Source organism: Merops nubicus, unplaced genomic scaffold (assembly GCF_000691845.1).
Source record: "Merops nubicus isolate BGI_N331 unplaced genomic scaffold, ASM69184v1 scaffold2005, whole genome shotgun sequence".
Taxonomy (NCBI): domain Eukaryota; kingdom Metazoa; phylum Chordata; class Aves; order Coraciiformes; family Meropidae; genus Merops; species Merops nubicus.
Window position 1 is genome coordinate 26,401 of NW_008607539.1, and position 23,347 is coordinate 49,747.

At 46.0% G+C, this 23,347-nt stretch overlaps 1 protein-coding gene across 1 annotated transcript in view; it reads left to right on the plus strand.

Moving 5' to 3' along the window:
* Positions 1 to 23,012, plus strand: part of LOC103772629 (vascular endothelial growth factor receptor kdr-like) — a gene marked incomplete at its 5' end in the record, with an annotated part of 49,054 nt that extends 26,042 nt beyond the window's left edge. The window contains 13 exons of the mRNA XM_008939970.1: positions 3,017 to 3,310; positions 5,067 to 5,213; positions 7,079 to 7,204; positions 7,306 to 7,412; positions 8,629 to 8,764; positions 10,048 to 10,152; positions 12,440 to 12,553; positions 15,132 to 15,220; positions 16,300 to 16,465; positions 16,995 to 17,092; positions 18,030 to 18,152; positions 18,257 to 18,368; positions 22,909 to 23,012. Coding sequence (XP_008938218.1) covers positions 3,017 to 3,310; positions 5,067 to 5,213; positions 7,079 to 7,204; positions 7,306 to 7,412; positions 8,629 to 8,764; positions 10,048 to 10,152; positions 12,440 to 12,553; positions 15,132 to 15,220; positions 16,300 to 16,465; positions 16,995 to 17,092; positions 18,030 to 18,152; positions 18,257 to 18,368; positions 22,909 to 23,012 — 1,721 coding nt within the window. The remainder of the gene's footprint in view (positions 1 to 3,016; positions 3,311 to 5,066; positions 5,214 to 7,078; positions 7,205 to 7,305; positions 7,413 to 8,628; positions 8,765 to 10,047; positions 10,153 to 12,439; positions 12,554 to 15,131; positions 15,221 to 16,299; positions 16,466 to 16,994; positions 17,093 to 18,029; positions 18,153 to 18,256; positions 18,369 to 22,908) is intronic.
* Positions 23,013 to 23,347: the final 335 nt, after the last annotated feature.

Genomic DNA, 23,347 nt, shown 5'->3' on the forward strand with positions numbered 1-23,347 from the left:
AATATTATATTTCAAACGGGAGATAAAAATCTGCTATCAGATGTTAGAACAATGTATGAACTGGGCTGTTCCACCACGGCTTGCCACTCTCCATTTGCTTATTCCTGACATGTTTACAGGATTCCTGAGAAGCCCTGTGCTGTTTCAGAGGCCAGGGCTCACCCTTGCTTTTCCTCACTCTCCCTCCACTCACATGCCTGCTGGCAACCCCCCCACCCCGACAGGCACAGGGATGGAATTTGGGAAAGAGCAGAAGTTTTGAATTACACAGATTATTGTGCAAAGCACAGGAAATTAAAACCAATTAATTCCTTGTAAATACAAATGGAGCCAGACTTTCTTTTGATTTATGCTGACTTTTTACCTTCCCCCAATGGCTCATTTCCCTATTTTGCCATGGAATCCCACACAGGGGAGAGAGAAATTCACAGCTACTACACTGTAATACAATATGAAAGACAAATGTTTGGTGACTGCTGATAAAAGAGAAAAGGCCCCATGGTGCATTCTTTTAAGCCAACTTATTAGGAGTCTTATAAAACACTGTATCTGTTCAGAGAGAGGAAGTTAATGACTGCTCAGGTTCAAGATTGTGTAAGCAAAGTAGTCTAAGAGATGAACTGACTTATAATGTGCTCTCAAAGCTGCAGTTACTCCCCAGATAATCCAGGTAGGAGGAGAAAAGAGAGCAAGAGAGCAAGCAAGATTCCCCCCTCCCCTTTTTTTCCTTCTACTGTAATGTAAATCAATGAATATTCTATTGGAGCTGAAAGAAGAGCTTCTGGAAAGGCTAACAAGATGGAAGAGAATACCACAGGTTCCAGCTAAAAATACTCTTAAAAGCTAAATAAAAAAGGTCAGTAGAAGAAATGATGAGAAAAATGAGCCAGCCCTCTGCTCCCAGAATGTTAAGTGGGTAGAAAAGACCCTGCAGTGGTGAAGTCCAGCACAAGGTGAAACTATTGAGCATCCCTCATGGCTTAAGGGCTTAGAAATGAATAGATCAGATTCATTGGGAGCTTGCACGAAGATGTCAGAGATCTGTGGGTGCTCCAGCCCACGCTGCCACTGCCACACCCCAGCCAGTGCCTCAGCCCCAGAGATGCCACATTTCCTCCCCTGGCACTACAACTGCTGCAGGAGCAATTAGCAAGTGCTTGGAAGAGAGACTAAGAAAAGGGCAAGTTAAAACTGCACGTCTTCCCTGGCTTGGGTTGGCAGACTCAGGGGATGCTGAGATGTTCCTCATCCCACAGCCCAGTGTTTTCACTGGACCTTATTTCTTCTTGTTTAGAGAAGTTCTGCTGGCCTCAGACTTTCTCTCCTTTTTGATAAGCATCATCTTGAGCTGTTGGAAGCACAGGACTCTGGATGTGAAGAATGGATGTCTTACACCAGTCAGCCTGAGTGTATGGCTAGCACCAAGCAAGAAAGAGAGCAATGAGCCTAGCAAAACACTGCACAAAGTAAACCAAAATTTCATGAAAAGGAGAGAAAAGAAAATCAACAATTTTCACAGCTGTGGCCTGAGGTGTCTCTTCTCTTTTTGGATCTTTAGTAAAATATTTCTGATGCCAGTCTTTTAAACCCATGAAGCAAAGTTTACTGGTTCTATTCCAGAACACTTGTGAAGAAGAGAGACTTTCAATCATATCTGAAAGCTCCTTCAGGGCTCTGTGTTTTATACAATATATGGTTTATTATAAGGCAGATTGGTTATTTCAACAGCCTTTGCTGTTTATGCTCAACTCCAGTTTCAGCAGGACTTTTTGGAAGAGTTTGCAGGGTAAGCCCCTGGCCAAATTCCAGCCCCCATGTGGAGTTTGTCAGACTGCAAGTGCAATGCAAACTTGCTCCCCTTTAACTTCTGTCCTCCTCCAAGTACCATCCATTTCATCCAAGCTTGAGAAGGCATCTTACTAACAGCTTGGTACCAAAGCAACAATCTATCAGATTTATTGCCAACAGTGTTTGTGTGTAGAAGATAAACCAGACCAAGTCCTCCCAAAGTGTCCTGGACCTGCACCACACGTGCTAAAATTTATAAGGGATTCCTCATAACCCTCAGCTGCTTGAAACTCCTGACCTTAATTAATAAGACAAGATTCTTTAAAAATTTCTTAAAAAATAAGACAAGAAATTCCTTGTCTTAACCAGATTCAGGTCGCCACTTCAGGAAAATTTATTATTTTTTTTTTCTGGAGTGAAAAGTTACTAAAAACAGAGCAAAACCCAGCTTATTCTTTTGTGGGTAGGTTGGACTCATGTCTCAGATCATTTCTGTGCTACATATAAAGGCCAAGATTCTTAAAAAATTTCTTAAAAAATAGGACAAGAAATTCCTTGTCTTAAATGGATTCAGGTTGTCACTTCAGGAAAATTGATTATTTTTTTTCTGGAGTGAAAAGTTACTAAAAACAGAGCAAAACCCAGCTTATTCTTTTGTGGGTAGGTTGGACTCATGTCTCAGATCATTTCTGTGCTACATATAAAGGCCTCAAGAATTTACACACTGTTAGATCAGTTAAACCACTCAGTGATCAAGTGAATATCCACCAAGGCACCTGTGAGGTAAAAAAACATATTGGCACAGTTGAAATAAGAATTGGGAAGACTGTTCAGTGGTGAAGAGAGAGTGTTACTGCTGAAAAACAGGAACAGGTTTCTCTATTCTTATGCAATTATTCTTCCAAGTGCTGATTGCAGAGAGAAGAGCTCAGGAATCCCTTTGCCTACCTGGATAGCAGCCTCTCTTGATTAAACTCTTAGTCCATTAGCTACTTCTAGATATAAACTTCCAATTCATTACTTGAAAACTTAATGATTAGAATGCTGAGGGCCAAATGACCACAGGTCAGCACTGGGACACTTCATTCACAAGCAAATAAGGCTCTCATTAAATATGTCTCATTTCGTTAGGGCTGGTCTTTGAAATTTGACCATCCAGTTGCAAACGAGCAGCCAAAGAGCTCCTCAGGGATGACTTAATTGGAAGCACGTTTCCCTTTCCTCCTAGATGTGCCGTTTGGGTTGCAGACAGAGCCCCAAGTCACAACCATCGTGGGGAATGAGGTCAAGCTGACCTGCCGGGCCTCCAAGTACATCTACAGCCACCTGGCCTGGTCCTCCCCCTCCTCAGAGGCAGCCCTTGGTGGCACCCTCATCAGGAGGACTGACAACTACTCCATCTCCTTGACCTTGGTCATGGCCAACGTCACCAAGGACCAGAGTGGCCTCTACAGGTGCAGAGCCCAGAACCAGCACAACAGCACGGACACGCTGGAGCAGCACACCCAGCTCCTCGTCCGAGGTGGGTCCTGCATCTGCTGCCCCCCTGGACACCTTCTCAGGCAGCAGGTGCTCAGCTTTTCTCAGGGACTGTCCTAAGAGCGACTTTGTGCTGTGGTTTCGGGTTTTTTTTTGGCATTGGTTGACACCCAGCCATATCTATTTGCTCATCCAGCCACTGCTGGGGTTGTATGAAATATTTGCCTGGTGCATACAGGTGATTTTAGCTGCATTTTACCTTCCTGACTCCATGCTGGGTGCAGATTCAGTGTTGACCCAGGGGAAAAGGCATCACCCAGCATGCTACCAACAGCACAATCCTCATTTGGGCCTGTCACTCTAGATGGGTATGACTTTGGTAGAAGATTCCACTCCCTTCCAGCTGCCAGGATGAGATAGATACCTGAACAGATTTGGACCCAGCAGATGTAACCACCAATGTCACTGGTCAAGTGTAAAATCAAGTGACATGTACCTTTTATTCTGAGTAAGTGGGATGCACTCCGTTGGAATAACAATATTTTCTTACTTCTACCAAATCCTCCAATTCTTTTATATTATTTTCATAAAAATAGGAACACTCCATGGCCCAAAGCCTGGCTTCTTTGGCTTTGTGACTATAAGGGCCAGGGCACTTCTTCCAGTGGAAACTCACTGATAATTAGTGCCATTTCTTCTGCTTCACAGTGAAGAAAGTGAGTGACCAGCTCTAAGCCTTCTCAGCCACAAAAGTGCTGCTGGAAAAAGGGAATTTATTACCTATCTTCCAACGGGTGCAGAAAAAAGCAAAGCAGACAAATGAAGTAGAATGGAAATAAACAGACAAAAGCCAGGGTGCAGAAGAGTCCCTCAGAACTTGAATTAGTGATTTTCAGATTGGCTTCTCCACTTAACATCACTGACAGAGAGGGACATCTCTGCTGCCACAAGCACTTTGTCCTGCTCTGTGCCAGGAGATGCTCACCCAGGCAGCACCTCTGTGGGAGGTGATTTAGTTTAAGAAATGGCACAAGCTCCTGCCTCTTCCTCAAGGGAGGAGGAAGGGAAGGAATCTCACCCTGGCACATGTCACAGAGGCAATTTTTCTGGAGAACGTGCCCCTCCAAACCAGCCCCCCTTCCCGTGTACAAAAAAGGTCTTTTAGATGTCCTAACACCCATCAGCTACTGACCTTATTGGAGGTTTTACATATTTTTTATGCTGTGCTTGTGATTTTATTCATGGCTTTCCTGTACCTTCTAGAAATGAACACAAAGTGGAGGTTAACATGCTTTGTAGTAAGCAGATAACTGCACTCCTGATGGAGGACACAAAATCCTTAGATGTGTTTCCTCTTTGCCTCCTCCTCTCTTTTTTTGTATTCACTCTGCATTCTCTCTACCCACTCACTGTCCTGTTTTCTTCAGAGGGTGAGAAACTCAGGGAGGTTTGAGCTGAAGCTGAATCTAAGCTTAGACAGTTGGAGAATAAACCAAGTGAACTCACGCACTCCTCCCATCATCTCCTGGGGGATTTCTCCTACCAAATCTTTGCCACTTCCAGCCTAGAGAGGCCATGCAGGTGGCCAAAGGAGAGAATGTGGCAGAGCAGAGGGAGGTAAACTTACAGTGCACTGTTCTCCTTTGTGACTGCAGCAAAGGCAGCCCCCTATGTGATACAAAACCTGACAGACCTGGGCCTAGAGAGGCCATGCAGGAGGCCAAAGGAGAGAAGGTGGCAGAGCAGAGGGAGGTACCTCCTGAAAACTTACAGTGCACTGTTCTCCTTTGTGACTGCAGCAAAGGCAGCCCCCTATGTGATACAAAACCTGACAGACCTGGAGGTCAACATCAGCGGCAAGATCGTGCTGGAGTGCAAAGTCAGTGGAACCCCAGACCCTCAGATCACCTGGAGGAAGAATGGCTACCCCATTTCAGCAGCATCAGGTGAGCCTGCCTGCTTCCCAAGCTGCTGGTGGTGGTCTCCTGTGTGACACGGGGTAATGGCTGCACAGGTTGGGTGCAAATATAGGACCTACAACTCCACCTACAGCTCCACGGCCACCACAGCTGAGTCAGGGTGGAACACACGACCTCAGGACACAAATCCAAACGGCTCAGACCACTGTGGCAGTCTCCAGCTTGGGCTTGGAGGTCAAAGCTGCCAAGTGGCTGCACCCCACGGCCTGCCTACACAGCTCACCTTGTGTGGGCCTCTGCAGGGTCAGCCCTGTGTCAGACACTGGGGCAGGGAGTGCACCTGCTTGTCTGGAAAGACAGGCCTGAGCTGTCAGATGTGCTCGAGCAGAATCATAGGATTGTTTGGGTTGGAAGAGCCCTCTAAGATCATTGGGGCCATCCATTACCCCAGCCCTGCCAGGTCCCCACTGCCCCGTGTCCCTCTCCCCACAGCTCCACGGCTTGGGAACCCCTCCAGGGGTGGGGACTCCACCCCTGCCCTGGGCAGCCTGGCACAGCCCTGGGCAACCCTCCAGGGCAAGAAATTGTTCCTCAGGGACAACCTCAACCTCCCCTGGGGCAACTTGAGGCTGTTTTCTCTTGGCCCATCTCTTGTTCCTTGGGAGAAGAGCCCAACCCCTCCTGGCTCCAGCCTCCTGCCAGGAGCTGTGGAGGCTGATGCTGCAGCATGCTGTGGCAGTCACCCAACAGTGGGGTCCAGGCCATGCTACAGCAGATGACACATCCCTCCTTCACCTCCCACAGCACAGTGATGAGATCGTGCTCTCAGCTCAGCTGGTCCAGAGCACCAGAGCACCTGAGCACCTGAGAGCTTCTCAGCTCTCTGACCTGACATCTCCTATAAATCACAGAAAATCCCATGGCAGTAGCTGGTCCTGTGACTTTAATTTTGCATCTTGGACTAGGTAGGAAATCTGGGATCATCCATAATTCAGATCAGACTGTTCTGAGAGAAACTCTTTATTGCTACTGAAATTTTATAAATAATTCTAGAGGGACAAGCATGTAACTCATCCAACCAATGGAAACATAAATAAAATATTTGGAAGAAACACCTCAGGGTAAATATTTCAGCACAGTCTGTGGCAAGTTACGTGCAGTACTCTTGTTAACAACAACAGACTCACAGGCAGAACACCCAGAAACTCAAAATGTCCTTCCCTTTTGGATTCAAAGCCTGACCTGTTTCCCTATTTCTGCCCCAGATGCATCCCTCATCCCAGATGAGTTCTCCCTTTTGTGCCACAAATCAGATGTGGAAAACTGATCAGAAAAATTTAATGTAGAAAAGCCTCTTGTAGGTCATATCTAGGCAACCTCCCTCTTCCCACTCCACCTCTAGCCCCTGCTGCCTGTCAGTCCAGGGTGGCTCCACACAGTGATTTTTCTAGGGATGTGCACAACAAGATTTCCATGTTCCACGTGCTACAACTCCTGTCACTTCCCACAGCCCCCAAGACATTGGCTTTCTCCAATAATTTTGCTGAGTTCTCTTTTTTTTCCCCAGTGTATCTCATTGCTACCAGAAAACCCATCACTTCACTGACTTCCACAGAAGTTTTCTCAGGCTCTGTCTGCTGACAATAAACAAACAGCCACACTTGCTGTTGGTTAAATGATCCCCAAGCAATTTGCACAGCTATTGAGGAGAAGAACATCAGGGAAAGGTTGTTGCCAGACCACAATGAGGAGCATGGTGTTAAAACACCTCCTCAGAACAGTGTGTACAAGGCCTGCGTGGGTGGGAGCTGACTTTCAGTTCCCTGTCTCCTAAAAGCATTTGTAGGCAGGTAGGTTGTTGTGATAGCATTAACCAAAATCCCTTACAACAGGAATTTCCATGGAAAATAACACCCTGGTGATCGAGCGAGTGAAGAAGGATGATGAAGGTCTCTATGAATGCAAGGCCTCCAACGACATGGGCCAGGACAGCACATCAGCCTTCATTAAAATACAAGGTGAGGTCCAAGCCAAGCAGATTGTGTTGGACCAAGGAGGACTCTTGTTCAGTCATAGGCTTTGGCTACGTTTAAAATCTGACTGTACATTTAACCCACAGGTTCTGAGGAGAAGTCCAACATTGAAGTCATCATTTTGGTCTGCACTGGCCTAGCTGCTACCCTCTTCTGGCTGCTCCTGACCCTCTTCATTCGGAAACTGAGAAAAGTAAGAGAGCTCCCACGTTGCACAAAGGGGCTGGGATTGGGCCCAGTTTAGGTGTAGCATCAGAGTTTAGGGCTGAATGTGTGGGATAGATGGCAGAAAAACTGTGCAAAGTGTCCCTATAAAGTGTCAGTCCAAGATTTCTGCTGATAGTCTTTTGACATCTCAAGATATTTGTACTTGTGAGATTTCTACCTACTTCCATGCTACCATAAAATCAGACTCCTCTCTCTTTATGAGTCCAACTGGCTTGCAAGATTAGGAAACTGAAAAAAAAATCCTAAATCCCCTAAAATAGGGGTTTGATTTCTGCACTTGTCCAGTGAGGTTTCTCTGAAACACAGGCACTAAAAGGGGCCCTGTTTTAAGAAAGATCCCAAGTTGTTAGCTGTAGACATGAGCTCAAACCATGCAGCTTAATTTGTCTCAAAGTCTTGCTGGTATTTCACCCCCATTTGTGACTCAAAAAAAGTTGTTTCAGTATTCCAAGGAATTTAGGTCTGTTTTTCCTAAAACCTACAGCAAACAGAAAGGCGACCACAGCTCTCTGCTCTGAAGCTCACCAAACTACAGTCCCAGTGCTGATCCCCAATACCTGAGTAAAATTACCCTTCCTATTGAAAATACCGTGATTAAATCCATGTTTCCCTCCTTGACCTCAGTCTGTTGGGGTTGTGGACAACAGTGAATTTCCTGTTACACTTTATACCTGTGCAAGTCTGCTCGCAGGCCCCACCAAGCCACAATTTCTCACTCAGCAACATCAGCAGCAGCAGGTTTCACCAGCTTTCAATCGATTTTAAACTGTAATAAGCAATAGCCATGAAGTGGATAACTATGGAGAATCGAGCCTGCAAAACAAAACACTGTGAAAACACCAGAGTGGAAGCACAACTGGGGGAGTTCCCCTGGAAAAACACTGATTTCCTTCAGCAGACACAGGTAGAAGGCAGCGATAGATTTTGTGTCCTCAGAGTGCTTAGCAGCATTCATTTGTGACTCCTCCCAACACCTATGAGTGGCAGAAATACATAAACATTGATTTCTCAGCTATAAAAAATAAAAACCAGGCAGGAATCTGAAGGGATGTGTTCATGGTTCTGAAGTCTGGAATGCAGGGAGCTCCTCAGCCAGCACTCACTCTTGCAGACGACAGCTCTCTCCCGTCAGGATTTCAGGGTAAACACTGTGAATAATTTCTCCACACCCTTTTTTTCAGCCTGATGCCACAGATATTAAGACAGGATACCTGTCCATTATAATGGATCCAGAGGAAATGCCTCTCGACGAGCAGTGTGACCGGCTTCCCTACGACAGCAGTAAATGGGAGTTCCCCCGGGACAGGCTGCGCCTGGGTGAGTGCTTTGGGTATCACAGAGTGATGATTTCTAACACTCCTCAGCCTCAGGGGCTCTGCTGTGTAGCCCAAGAAAGAGCTTATCACTTCGTGCCTGTGTACTAAAATCCTCGGGGAGAATCAGCAGTGAGTCACAGAATTCAGGATCATCCTTATCTGGCCCTTAAACAAGGGTTTGGGGAAGGAAAGCAAAGGTGTTGGCTCCCTCAAAAGAGCTACGACCTCCTTTTGTTTCTTGGACAAGTGAAGCCAAACTCTTGACAGGGAAGAAAGATTCCTTCAGGTATTGTCCCTGCCAAAAGTACAGTTTCACACCCAGAGAGGAGTCAGTCTGAAAGGTGACATCCTTCAGTGGATTTTATTTTGAAGACATCTATCAAATAATCGATTCCTTATCAATCATTTTAACTTGGCATTGAGTTGTAAAGAGCTATCGTGGAAAAATGAACCAATTTTCATTCAAAAGCTCAGCTGGCTGGATGATGGAGCAAGAAAATGTAAAAAGCAGGTTGGGTTTGTGTAGAGAAACTAACATCTGTGTGCACTGAGTGCAGGGAATAGATCTGTATTTGTGTGTGCTTGTGGTGCTTGAGCTGGAAGAAGGAGGAATGCAGACAAAATAACAAAAAAAAATGAGATGATGGTAGGAAACAGGGCCAAATGAGCAGAACTAAAAAGAGAGACCATGATAGCCAGTGTCCTCTGCTGCATTGTGGGTCAGAGCCCTCAGAGCACACCAGGTACACAGGCATGAAAATTCAAATGCAAGGGAAAATAAAGACAGATTATCATCTTCGATTCCATTTAGTATAGCTTTTATATCAAACAAATGCCAATATCTGAAGGGTTAAAAGGTTCTGACTGCCTGAGTGCCTTGGCTGGCTACCTCCACGACTGTGATTCATAAGAGATAATAAACAATCCTATGTTTATCCCAAACTCTGACTTTTCTGGGTTTCAGGACAACCACACGTAAGGTTTTTACCTTTAAGCCACACAGATGCATTCAGCCTCGCCTTCAGCTGGATGCAGCTGGGTTTATTCTCCTCTGTTCTATCACCCACTGTATTGCATTACAGCCACATGGGTATAAATCATTCCATTTATATCCATAGGCTGCAAAGATGTGATACAGGCTGCTGCTGACTGTCGGTCCACGGCGACGTGGTGCCTGGGCACTGGAGTCTCGTGTTCCCTGCCTAGCTGAGAATGCACCTTTCCCTCTTATCTGATGCAGACTGTAAAGTCCCCTTTGGCTCACTCTCACTCTTGCTCCTCTAGGTAAAACACTGGGTCATGGTGCTTTTGGGAAGGTGGTGGAGGCGTCTGCTTTTGGCATTGATAAATCTTCAACCTGCAAAACAGTTGCCGTAAAAATGCTCAAAGGTACATCCCCCTCTGAGGCTCTCACAGGGAACCCGTGGGCAACAAGCTTTCCAGTTCTCAGCTCCAAACCAGGCCCAAGTTCATTGTGTTCAGAAGGGAGGGGGTTTGTCATCTGGGAGCAATTAGTCATTCCACAGTGGCTGCTAACGTGTAGGAAATGAGAAGCGGGCTCCGTGCTGCGCTGCTGATGAAGTCTCCTATTCCTCCAGGAGGAAAACAGCAGCTTCCAGGGCTGGGGGGGTTAGGAGGGAAACAGATTACAGAGTGTAATTACATTAGATAGTCTGAAATTGGATCTGAGCCTTCCATCACAGCCCTTCCAGATGCAGAACGGTTCAAGGGGTTGAAAAAAAAAGCCATGCCAAGGGAGTGAATTAGAGACAACTTGCTTGCAATTACTGAAATTAAGGAAAGCTTTTACCATTGGGGGGTGGGAGAAGGGGGAACTCTGACCCCCCTTCAGACTCTATTTACATACAAAGCCTCTGCAGACGGCTCAGGAATAAATGCATCAGCCAGTACACTCACTGCTTGGGCTGCAGGGTTGAACTGCTCACTTTGGACTTCTTCAAAGCCCCAATCCACGCTCACTGGATGGCTTTCCAGAGCCCACACTGCTCTGCATTGCTGCTGCATGATGGTGTTAACCCCTCTGGTGCCATGGTTCCACAGCTTCCATCACAGTACTCTGTCACTGGCTGCCTCTCTGGGTGCTCCACTAATCCCCATCTCTCTGAAATGTCACAAACATCAGTTTATCACCTGTCTGGATCTCCTCTGAATCTGGTCTCTCTTCTCAGTACATCTTCAGATCATCCTCCCTCCTCCTGTTGTTTCTTCTGTTCCATGCCCATCTCTGGATCCCTGAAATATCCTAGAAGCCCCTCATTCAGACACACTCCCTTCTCCATCCAAAACTTGCTGCCCCAGATAGCTCTGGGCTTCCGTTCACTTCCAGCCTGTGCTTCCCAGCTGATCCTCACGTCAGCTCTCCCAAGCCTGCACATATTCAGCAAGCTATTTGACAGTTCCTCCATCATTTTACACCTTCCTCCCCCAGCAGAGGCAGCAGCCTCTTGCTCTAACATGTCCCTTCCCAACTAACATGCCCATAATTCATCACTTCCCTGAATAAAGAAGATTTTCTAGCGTGAGTCAATCCATTCAGGAAAAAAAGCCCCAAGGCTCTGGAGATGTCTGCATTTCAGTAATTCTGGCATTATCTGTCATTCCCATGAAGCAGGCTGGTATCACTTCTGGGTCGAAGGCTAAACCTTAATGTGCAAGACTCTCTGAAGCACTCCTGAGGCTGTTCTGTTTAGGTTTTGCCAGGCATGTGTTCGTGCCAGGGTACATCAGGAGTAACACCACCCATGTGCACACCCCTGCTGAGTGAAGAGATCTTGGGCTTGGAATAGCTCCTTCTTTATGGCACCATTTGGTGAAAGATTTGTTTCTGGAGAATTCTAAAAACAGCTACAGAGGTTACTTGTGGCACACTAAGTATCTGTTATGAAGCTGTTTCTTTGTATTTAAATTTTACACGATACAAAGGCAAAACCAGAGGCAAGAGGACACAGCCCCTTTTGTCAAAATACACCACAAAAGGTGGGAAAGAAGGCAGAGGAAACAAGCCAGCCTCTGAACAACCTTCTGGTCTGAGAGCCCTCCTCAGCTTTAGTGGCAAAAGGCACTGGAGGTGTGAAGTTCCTGGCTCACACCCAAACACAGCCCGCCCTGCTTAGCTGGAAACTGCCTTTCCTGGGTGGCTGAGATCTCACAGGGCTGATGTAGCAATGCTGGACGTTCTCCAGGACCTTCACCCAGCTTGCAGATGTGTTGGATTCCTCCATCTCCTGCAGTGGAGGGTCACTCACTACTGTGGAAGAATATATTTTGGGCTACCCTAAAGAAGCACTACTAAACTCCACACCAACATTACAGAGGGATGTTGCTCAAAGGGGCTGGTTGTTACTTTGCTAAGCTTGCTAAAATTAGTCCTTGCAATGGAGGATTTGGGGGCAGGGTTCTCCTACAGACCAGTAACCCTCCATAACCCTTGCTAGAGAAAGGAAGAGTCACCCAAAAGATAAAGTGTTATCCCACTTCATAAAGGTCAACAGACAATGAAACGGATGAATTATTATCTGTGTAAGGGTCTGAAAAGCAAAGATACTGCAAGTAACCTGGGTGGGTTTTGTTTCCAAGTATAAACAGGATCTTGCTGTGTCCTGTCAAAAATATCCTGTTGTGTAAAGATGATATTTTTCCTGTTTATCTTAAGCAGAATGTGCCACTAATAACGAATGCAAGGCTTTAATGTCTGAACTCAAGATCCTCATCCATATAGGACATCACCTGAATGTTGTCAACCTGCTGGGAGCCTGCACCAAAGCTGGAGGTGAGAAGTCCTCAGTAAATAAGGAGCAGTGAGGGAAGCACTTTGGTGTTTGGATGGATCTCTGGTAGAGTCTCAGTCTCACGTGCACGCAGTCAATGCAAGCACAAAAATTTCTACCTCTCTGCTCCTAGGAGAGCTGCTGCTGCTGCAGAGTATGGCCACACCTCATCACTGCTTTCTGGATGTCTTCTCCCAGATTCTCTCTTCCCTTTTTCCCTGCCCTCTGTAGCTCGTTCTCCAAGGGGATTATGGGCTGAAGGGAGGCAGGATCCTTAGCTGCAATTAGATGCCCAATTCCTCCACACAGGCACTACTCATCATTTCAGAGGTTCTTCTCCCTCTTCTCCTCTGCCTTATCAGGAGGATGCACCAGGCTGAGCACTTAGCTGCTTGAGGCCTCCTCCTTTCCCAGGCACTTCACTCTCATCTTTTTTTGTGCAGCATACAGGAAGCCTGAGGCAGACCAAAGCTGCATGGAGCACCAGCCTGGGCTTCAAGGGGCTGAGCTGGCACAACTGGCTGTACAGCATACAAAAAACCTGCTGCAAAGTGCAGACTCAAACAAAGGACTCCATAAATCTTAGACCTTTGTCACTAAAACATCCCTTCCCGTGCTGCCAGACAAAGCATCCTTATCTGTTCCTATATTCTGATTTAATTGCAGGGTAGCAACTCTCAGAGATGCCTCTTTACTGCTCACAATGAACTTTAAAACAATCCCTGAAGGACAGATTTAGGAGAGCTGAGGACAAAGAAACTAGAGCAAAATAAACAAAGGGGAAAGAGCAAGAGACATGGTGCACACATGTATTGTCCTTGGAAGACTCTGAAGCCACCACCTCCCCACAGAACATGTAGTTAGAATCATCCACTCATTTGGATTGGAAGAGATCTTTAAGATCATGGAGTCCAACCATTACCCCAACACTGCCAGGTCACCACTAAACCACATCCTTCAGCACCACTTCTCCACAGCTTTTACACCCCTCCTGGTATATCACCCAGTCATGGAGGGAAAAATGAACATCTCAGTGAGACAGGTCTGGGAGGATGCCAGGGAAGAAATCTCCTCTCCAGCAAGGTACTCCCAGGTCCTCAAGGAGCAGCCAGCAGCTCCTGTTAAATAGCCAGTGCAGAATACAGCACTTTCCCCTTCCTTGCTAGGTTTTATGTAACCAGCTAACAGTATTCCTGATGAAGACTGATATTAAGTATGCACATATATTATTTTAACAATTTAACAAATAACAAATGTTAACACCTTGGCTGAGTGATGTTAAGCAGTTAGAACTAATGCATAGTGTATGCTTTACATAGAAATAAAATATGGAGAGGCCACGTCTAGGAAACATTTCAAAGCCATGAATAAATCACTAACTGGAGCTTTAAAGCTGTATTGGAATCTGCATTTCCTCAGGGCATCCATGAGGGACACTGGACTTTAGGTTCTCAGCACAAGGTCCCCAGAGATCTCTTGTGCACTCCAGATGCCAGCACTGCTGCCTTTAAGCCCAAACGAGCAGTGCTGGTGTGGCCAGGAGAGCCACAGACAGCTCTGATTTGGGGCCAGTCATGGGTTTGCATTTACTGGTCTGCTGTGCTCTGGAGCTGAACATCTTGCAGCTGTAGTCACTAGGAACTTGGAAGTCTTCAAGAGCCCCAAGTGCTGCTTAGAGGCTCCTTCCTGAACCACGGAATGGGTTGGGCTGGAAGGGAGCTTAAAGATCATCCACTTCCAACACCCCTGCCATGGGGCAGCTCCCAGCACCTTTCCATCAGAGCTCAGGAAACTGAGCTTTGGACCTTCTAGGCAGAAACAGGCTTCTGGACATGGAAGTGTGGTTGCTTTAGAGTGGGAATAGTACATGTTTCTATGCATTCTAGTCCCACAATTTCACCCTATCTTACCTTTGGTGATTACAAAAAGCAGTGATTATGCTAAAGGCAGAGAATGCAGCTTTCCCCTCATAGCTCACACTGAAATATAAAAGCACTCTCAAGCAGATCTTAAAAACATTCATAATTGTATAAAAACAGCAATTGCACTGAACTCTACAGTAGTTTGCACAGAAATAAGAAAGGGAGAAACTGATAGGACTTCCCAGGCTTCAAAAACTTTGGATTATTGTAACTTTTGGTGTAGATCTGCCTGTGATCCTGTGTACTCTTCTTGCCTCTAGTGGCATCAGCTCCACTCAGAGCACACAACTGTGAAGGCAACAGAGCAGGATGGTGCCTGCTCCACACCATGGATCTGTGCAGAGAATAAACCAACCTTAACAGCAGATGGGGCTGTACATTCTTATGCAGCACTCTGAGTTTTCCTTTGTTTATAAATAAGGCATAAATACCAACTGTTTTCATTTAATAGGGAAAACTAAGAATCCATACTGCAATCCCTGCTGTCCATGTCCACTCCTGACTGTGCTTCTGGAGCAGCACCTCCTTGTCTCCTCATTCCCTCATGTACCACAGCAATGGCAGCATGCACTTATCTTAAAGAGGGTTTGTGAGGATAAATTAGTATTAAGTGCTTTGCAGTGCTTCAAAACTCATTTGACTTTCATTGTCTTTTCAGGTCCTTTAATGGTCATAGTAGAATATTGCAAATATGGAAATCTGTCCAATTATCTGAGAGGAAAACGAGGAGATTTCATTGCCTACAAGGTAAAAAACCTGACAAGCTTCTCATAGCCACAAGGCAGGGAATTAATGACCACTGACCACAAATACCAGGTTGTGAAAAAATGGTAGTTTGGTAATTAACTGAAGCAGGAGGAGGTGAAGCCTCCCAAAATACGAGCCCAGTTTGGGGAGTTTTGTTTCTAGGCCCAGCTACCGAAAGCATCTCGCCCTTGCACCATCTGCTCACTCCCATCCCCTGTGTCCTCCCTCCCCTGTGCCAGCCTAGAAATCTGCCTGTGCCAGTGAACTGCATCACGAGCATGGTCTGGGTTAAAGCTCACGTGGGCTGGGCTGGCTGCATCCACACAGACATTCCTGTCAGCACAGACCTGGCTGGGATCCGGGGAAGACGCAGGAGCCCAGAGCTGGGCGATGGGGGGAGGATGGGACAAGCTCCTCACTGTGACAACACAGCATCACAAGGGCTCAGCACCTCAGCCCTGCCAGAAACCAGGGGAAAAAAAAAGAGAAAATAATATCTCCAAGACGATATTCCCAGATGATTCTGTTATTATTATTATTGCTATTGTGTACAGGCACAAAAGTACATAAGGTACTTTGTGTAAGACGAGGAGATTTTCCTGGTACAGGCACTCAAGATTTCTTTTCTCACCATTGTTTTCATGAGCTGCAGGGACTGGTTCTGTCTCACTCCCCAGGCCAGGGTGAGACAGCTGCTTTCCAGTGCACACTGTGTGCATACCTTGAAGAGTGGTTTTGGGCATGGGCTCCTACAGAAGCAAGAGGTCCAGAATGAGAGTGTCTCTCTGCTCACCCACCAGTCTCACCTGGCCAGCCTCCAGCTAACTTTAATGGTGGAATATTGCTATCAGTAAAATGGAAGGTGATAGAATCAGAGATTCTGCATTGATAAGTAGGTTCTGTACTAATAAATAGGGGACCAGGCTTTATTACTTCTGCTATTCAGGGAACATCATGTCCAAACATGCTTTGAGCTCATCTTCAGAGGACACGTTCTCCATATGCCATCCTGTGACACATTTTGAATCCCCAGGCGTTGCATCCTCCAAAGCTAAAAATCCCTTTTATGCCATTTCTAGTCCCAGGAAAGCTCTGACCAAGCAGAGAAAAGTCTGGATGAGTCCAACAGTGACTTGACCGAACTGATCAAGAGGCGCCTTGAGAGCGTAGCCAGCACAGGGAGCTCTGCCAGCTCAGGATTTATTGAAGACAAGAGCTACAGTGATTCAGAAGATGATGAAGAAGGTAAAAGAAACCTGCCTAATCCCAGATCTTTTCTTGTAAAGACTTCTGTTCCTTGGCTAATGCCACGTGTGCAGTCACACACTTCAGGAGCCCTTGCACAGCTTGACTCATCCCTGACACCACAAGTTCTTTCTCTGGCCCGTGCCCCACTCCAGCTTTCTCACAAGGAGAGATCTGCAATAAGGCATGCAGGGAAAAGCTGCTCCTGTTGTGTGTGAGGAGCAACAGCAATATTTGACCAGAAGATTTGTGGGGCCAGTCTGTCCTCAGTCTGATCCCTCACTCACTAGAGCTGCCCTCACTTTCATCCCCAGATGTTGTTTTCCCCACAGAAAAATTACCTGACTAACACTGCATGCAACTTTTCAACCACCTGATCTGCCTCTAGGTCAGTGATTTCTAAACCAGTGATCCTAGCAGAGCACTCATGTAACAACCCTCAGATGCAGTCATCAGCATGCAAGAGGCATCACTGCCAAAAAAAAAGTTTGCTGCTGCAGTGTTTGACCATGTCTGTGATCTCTCCTAGATGCTGAGGATCTGTACAAGAGGCCCCTGACTCTGGAGGATCTGATTTGCTACAGCTTCCAAGTGGCAAAGGGCATGGAGTTCCTCGCCTCCCGAAAAGTGAGCTCATAAAACTGTCAGGGCTGAGCTTGTTTCACACAACACTCAGCATCTGAGAGGAAGAAATCCAAATACACTTCTGAGCCTCAGTAATTTGCTGTTTGGTCTTACATGAAAGGGTTGGAGATCACATTAGCTCTGGTGGTTAAACAATGAGAGGTCTGAAGGAGCTGTGAGGGAATATCCATCATGTTCTTGGCTACGAGGACTGGCACCTGTAACGTGAGAGTTTAGGCAGAAGGAGTGAACACAGACTGTGAGACAATTTGGGGAACTGTCTCATAAATAAATGCAGAGAAGGCTTCTCATAGAAAAAGATCTAGTATGGTCCACAGAAACACTACTGAAAAATGAAGAGGGAGTACACAGCTATTTATTTAGCTTGTCAGCAGTGTTGGAGACTTTCTGCAAAGTTGCCTCCTTTTTGGGATACAAAAAAATAGTATGTTTGCAGTGTGTAGCATGCCTGCTTTTTAACTGAATTGAATGTAACACACCCCCCAAGGTGTGCACAAAGCTCTGGCCACACAGGGTGCCCCACACCCTAGAGGACGAGCAGAGTCACCCCAGGCTCACCCCACTCATGGGGCTGCCTTTGCAAAGGGAGCTGCAGCTGCTTTGTGCCCTCTCCCAGATTTCCTGCAGAACAATTGACTGGAACATGGCACTCCCTTCAGCCCATCACAACTGAGAAAGTTCTTTCACACAGAAAAACCAAAACCTGCCTGTAATACTTGGCTTGTTCCCCAAGTTATTTTCTCTTTTCACAGTGCACTTGCAGCAGATTGCCACACCCATTTTCCCTCTCTAACCTGCTCACAACACAAGTTCATCTCTTTATTACTCCATCTCCAGAGGAGGTCTCATGCTTTCAGCTCTAGCAGGGGCTCCTTGTCCAGACAGACCTCTGACCTGGCTTCTCCTCCTTCCTTCCCAGTGCATTCACCGGGACCTGGCAGCAAGGAACATCCTCCTTTCAGAGAACAACGTGGTGAAGATCTGTGACTTTGGGCTAGCCAGGGATATTTATAAAGACCCTGACTATGTACGGAAGGGAGATGTAAGTGGAAGAGATGCTGATCTCAAGTTTTGATTCCCCTGGGGCTTGGGTAGATCAGCACCAGCAGTTCTGGACACGTGTTGTGTTTTTTTTTGCCTTCTCAGGCAAGACTTCCACTCAAATGGATGGCTCCAGAAGCTATTTTTGACAAAATTTACACAACGCAGAGTGATGTCTGGTCTTTTGGAGTGCTGCTATGGGAAATATTTTCTCTAGGTAAGAATGGTTTAAAACTTTTTTCTCCCCCTAAGATTCTATTGCTAAGAAAAGCTTTTAACAAAAGGTGGTGCCATGTTTCTGTGTCAGTTCATACAAATGCATGGTGCAGATCAGGTGTAAAATAAAGACACTGGACTGAAATCAATGAGAGCAACACCTGACCAAGTCCAGGGAAACAGTGAATATTGGGGTGTGGGGAACAAAATGAAATCCAAACCCCTGGATTAGCATTTGTAATATCTGAAACCAAGAAAGCACAGAGATAACACTAAGCCCCTGCTGCTCAGGAGTCAGACATTGCTTGGAGAGCAATGAAAAAGTTTCCCTGTTGAACTATTTTCCTCTAAGGAGGAAACTACACAGCTCAAAGTTGCAGCAGATATGCTCCTGTTGACACAGAGGTCAGGTGTTGCCAGTGGAAGCCCATGGAACACAAGGGAGTTTGCCTACGTGATATTTTATCCCACCTCGATCTTCCCCCCAAAATCCAAGTAAGATTTTTGAAGTAAGAGAACTGTACTGGCAGCAGCTGCCACAGGTTGATAGGAGAACCAGTGCTAGGCTCTGCAGGAGTCATTTTGGCAGCAAACAGGTAGAATTTATACCCTTCTGGTCATATCATTTGCAAGCCACAGCATTTTTGAGAGAATAGTCATGGTGTGCTTTACATACTATAGATCCCATCTTAGGAGGCTGTTAGAAATCTCAGCCTCACTGAGATCTGGCTAGTGTCCAGCAGATAAAGCCCTGCAATTGAGACAAGCAGTCTGACAGTTGGCCTTGGCCACTCTCAATTCCTCCTTGCAGAGTGGCAAGTCTTGTTTTCCTGAAGGAATTGAGGAATGTCAGCTCTGGCTTTTTAATCAGCATTCGCAGACAAAAGAAAACAAGAAAGGTTGTCAACTTAAGCTGCTGAATTTTAAAGCCAACTCTGTAATCTCCTGCTATCTTTGGTTCATGGATCAGTTGAAATTAATGATCGGGCTCAAGATGCCAAGTCCAGATCAGGATGCAAAGGCAGGAACTGTTTCTGTCCTAATCTTTATTTAGGGCTGGCTGCAAAGATCACAACGTGGTTCCAATCCAAGCCTTTGATTTGGGCCTTTCTTTAGTTGATACCAGCATGCAATACAGACAGTTCACACTCAAATGGTTAACACAAGTGGCAGTTGTTGCTTTCTCTAGATTTCAGTCCTATTTATTTAGAGTTTTGTTATTTTGGTGCTCCAAAAAAAAATGCCCCAGTTCTAACAGATTATCAGCATTAGCATGCAGAGACACACTCAGAGGGGACAGTCCCTCCTTGGGCATCTCCAAGGAACCACAGGAACTGAATGGTGAGGAATGGCAAGGACCACTGCAGAAGGCAAACTGTTATATCACTCTCAAAGGTCCTGACAGAGTCTAAGAGATGTGAGTCACTTGGCCTTTAATACTGAAGACTAATAAAAATTAAGATCTAGTCGCCGAAACTCATCTCCATTTTTAACTATTTTTTTAAAATAGTTTATCAGTTTTCTTTTCATTTTAGATAGCCTCTTTCCTTAATGAAGGTGCTTACTTGGAACAATAGACTGTCCTCTTCTGAATCCAGAGGAATCTCCTAAATGGCTCCAAGGGCTGCCATCCGTGGAGCAGCCTGTGCCCTCGTGCTGACGTAGATCACAAGCTGCTTTCTTCACTGGGTGGCACAGATTCCAAAGCAGTCATTTTCTCTCAGAGGGTTTTTCATGCAGACCATCCAGGCATGTCTGTGGTTTGGCACGACTCGCCTCTGCAGCTCACACCATAAATATTTAATTAAGGATTTGTGTCACTGATTGAACTCTCTTACATAAAAGTTTTACAGATCGTTGAAAGCCAGAGGATGGAAATTATTTGTCGTTGCTACAGGGCACGTTTGGGCTCCCATTTACAAGTGCTGATTTTACTGGGTCCTACAGATTTAGCACCCTCTTAAAAAAAGGAAAAAAAATACTGATCAGTAAAATGTACAGTTTAGTTTGGACATGGGTCCTTTCAAGGTCAGAAAGTGAATGAAGCCTGATAGGCTCCCTCCAGAAGGGCTGCCAGACTAGACCCATTTTGGGGAAAAACAAGGAAATCAGGGCTTGAGAGAATGTTAATTTTCATCTGGGGCTGAGTCTGCATTGAGCTTTGCATTATTTAAACAGGGTGAGCACACCTCCTGTCAGGTAATGGCCACAATGTTTAATACATCTTGAAATCACTTCCATGGCACATTACAGAATGGAATTTAAATGTGCACTGTTCAAAAAGCAATCAGAGATAATTATGTAAACAAGCCGTGCCTGGTGGTGTAACATCAGCATCTTATTATCCTACTAAAAGAAAAGCAAGATCAAAAGAGTGATACCATAACCAATGCATGCCACATCTTTGAGCATTTTGGAAGAGATTTCCCCTAAGGAAAACATCATGTGTAGACCTTACACCATGTGTTTCAGCCCCCTGAGCTGTTTTAGCAGCCCAAATCCAAGTTCTTAGGCTTAGTGCCTAGTCCAGATGAAGCACACTGGTGAGTGGAGGTGGAAAAGGAAGAGTTCCTTGCTTTTATGAGCTTTGGCTAAAGGCTGGTGCCACTCAAGCTGAACATGTAAGTACCAGGTTATGAACAGGCTGCCCAGAGAGGTGGTTGCTGCCCCATCCCTGGAACCATCCCAGGGGAGGTTGGATGGAGCTCTGAGCACCCTGCTCTAGCTGCAGATGTCCCTGCTCCCTGCAGGGGTTGGATGAGATGAGATTGAAAGGTCCCTTCCACCCAAACCATTCTATGGTTCTATGATCATAACGACAAGCCAAAGACAAAACTAGGAAGGAAAATCAAGATATAAAGCAGAAATTACACTACTCACTATTTCTAATCTACATAATTCCAGGAAACACTCTTAATCCTGTGATCTGATAACTGCACATCAAGGGAATTCAGCTTTGCTGTCACTGAGTGTCCCTGAGCTTGGAATGTCATCGGAGCCTAGCTGCTGTTTTGAGATGTGCTCTTAGGAAGCTGCCAGGATCTTTGCTGCCCAGTGCCTAGTTTTGAGACCGAGCAGAGAGATTCCTAGAGTAGAATACCCCTGGCAACAGCCATGTTTTGTCACCCTCTTCACTGCTTTCATCCAAAAGCTTTCTGCTGTGCTCGTTGTGCCCCCAAGTGCACAGCACACAATGGTGGTTCCAAATGGGGGGGAAAAATTGCAGGAAACAGGCAGGAATAGTACAGACAGTACATCACATAGAGATTCCTCGAGGGCTGGATACAGATCCAGATCCCCTTCAGCCCCCATGCTAAGACTTGATTAAATTATTTCTACATTCACCACCCAGCCTCTAGGATGCCCAGACCTGAAAGAAGGGTCGCCCTGCACAGGAAGCCTTTGCTGAGAGGGAAGGGAGGAACACCTACAGATCATTTAGGTCTACCCACAGAAAAGCCTTCCAAACTTCAGCACAGACATCTTTTCAGTTTTACCTGTGGGGTCTGGATTACTCAGAAGCCCGAGCACTATTTCAATTATGTATTTCTTCCCCTTATTTAGGGTGCATTGTAAAGGGCAGATGAGACCACAACCTCTGAAAAGCCTCCACTTGCTCATTAGTTGAGGAGCACGTTCAGTGCACACATATATTTCTGCTAGTTGCTGCTCTGAGCATAACCAGTTGTACAGGAGAGTGAAATAAGCCTCACTCCTTCATTCTGATGCCTGCTGGGCCAACTTTTGTCCAGGTTACATAATACTACCAGTGCCTCTACAGAAGCCTGCCTCTCAAAGCCATTGTAGTTGCCATGAACTGCCCTCCCAGATCTCACACTAACAACTGAGTGGCCCTGAAAATAAGCAGCACTGAATGCACACTCAGAAAAGAAAACAAGGCTAAGAATTTGGAAGGTCATTTTTCAAGGAAATTTTACTTGTAGGACCACATAACACATATACAGTACTAAGCTGCTGCCCCAGGAGGCAAGTTCCACAGCAGAGGCTGAACTGCAAGGTTCTCACAGCCTTCTGCAGGAGTCAGAGGCCTACAGCTTTCTCTGCACTTACTCACAGAGGCCAGTGAGGCCAGAGAGTCTAAGGATGATGAGCAGGACTGACTTGCTTCACATGTATCCACTTACTGCAGGAGACTGGCAGCCTCAGTTTGAAAAATTGTATGTAACCTATTAAACAAGCTGGAAGTTTTCTACCACTGACTAAGAGGTCATTTAAAGCCCCAAACTAATAAAATTTATCTCTCTTCTGCCATGTTGTACATGGGAGTGGCCCTGGCTGTACACAAATGCAGAGGAGACAGCATGATTGAAATCTCTAAAGAGACAGAATGAGCCTGTAACAGGTTTCCAAACAAAATACGTCACAGTAAGTGATTGCAACCCCTTTGTTCCAGCTGCTTTCCTTGTCAGGCTCCAGGTAATCTCAAGGGCTCAGAGAAATCGTTGATATGTGTTTAATTCACTGGAGTGAGAAATGAGGATTGTGCCACTCCTGAGCCTCCTCCTTCCTTCTCCCACCAGGTGCCTCTCCATACCCTGGGGTGCAGATAGACGAGGACTTCTGCCGACGGCTGAAGGAAGGGACGCGCATGAGATCTCCAGAGTACTCCACTCCAGAAGTGTAAGAGCTGCTGGCCTTGTCCAGAGAGCTGATACGTGGCAGCTGAGTGCTACAGAAGAGGCTATATTAAAGTGTGGGGAGAAGGGAACCTCATCAGATGACAGCTTTGTATTTTTCAGTAAATGCTGAGGTTGTGCATGTCTTGATGCCACAAACACCAAATCAGCCCAACCTTTGCCAACAAGGAGATTAACAGATGTCCTCATGTCAGTAGTTCATGAACCTCAGTTCAGGAGACTACTGTGTCTGCCTTGATTTCCAATTCTGTGGCAGAAACTAGGCACCCACAACTATGCCTTATTTCAGCAATAGCAGTGGGGCCTATCAGTCAAATTGTAA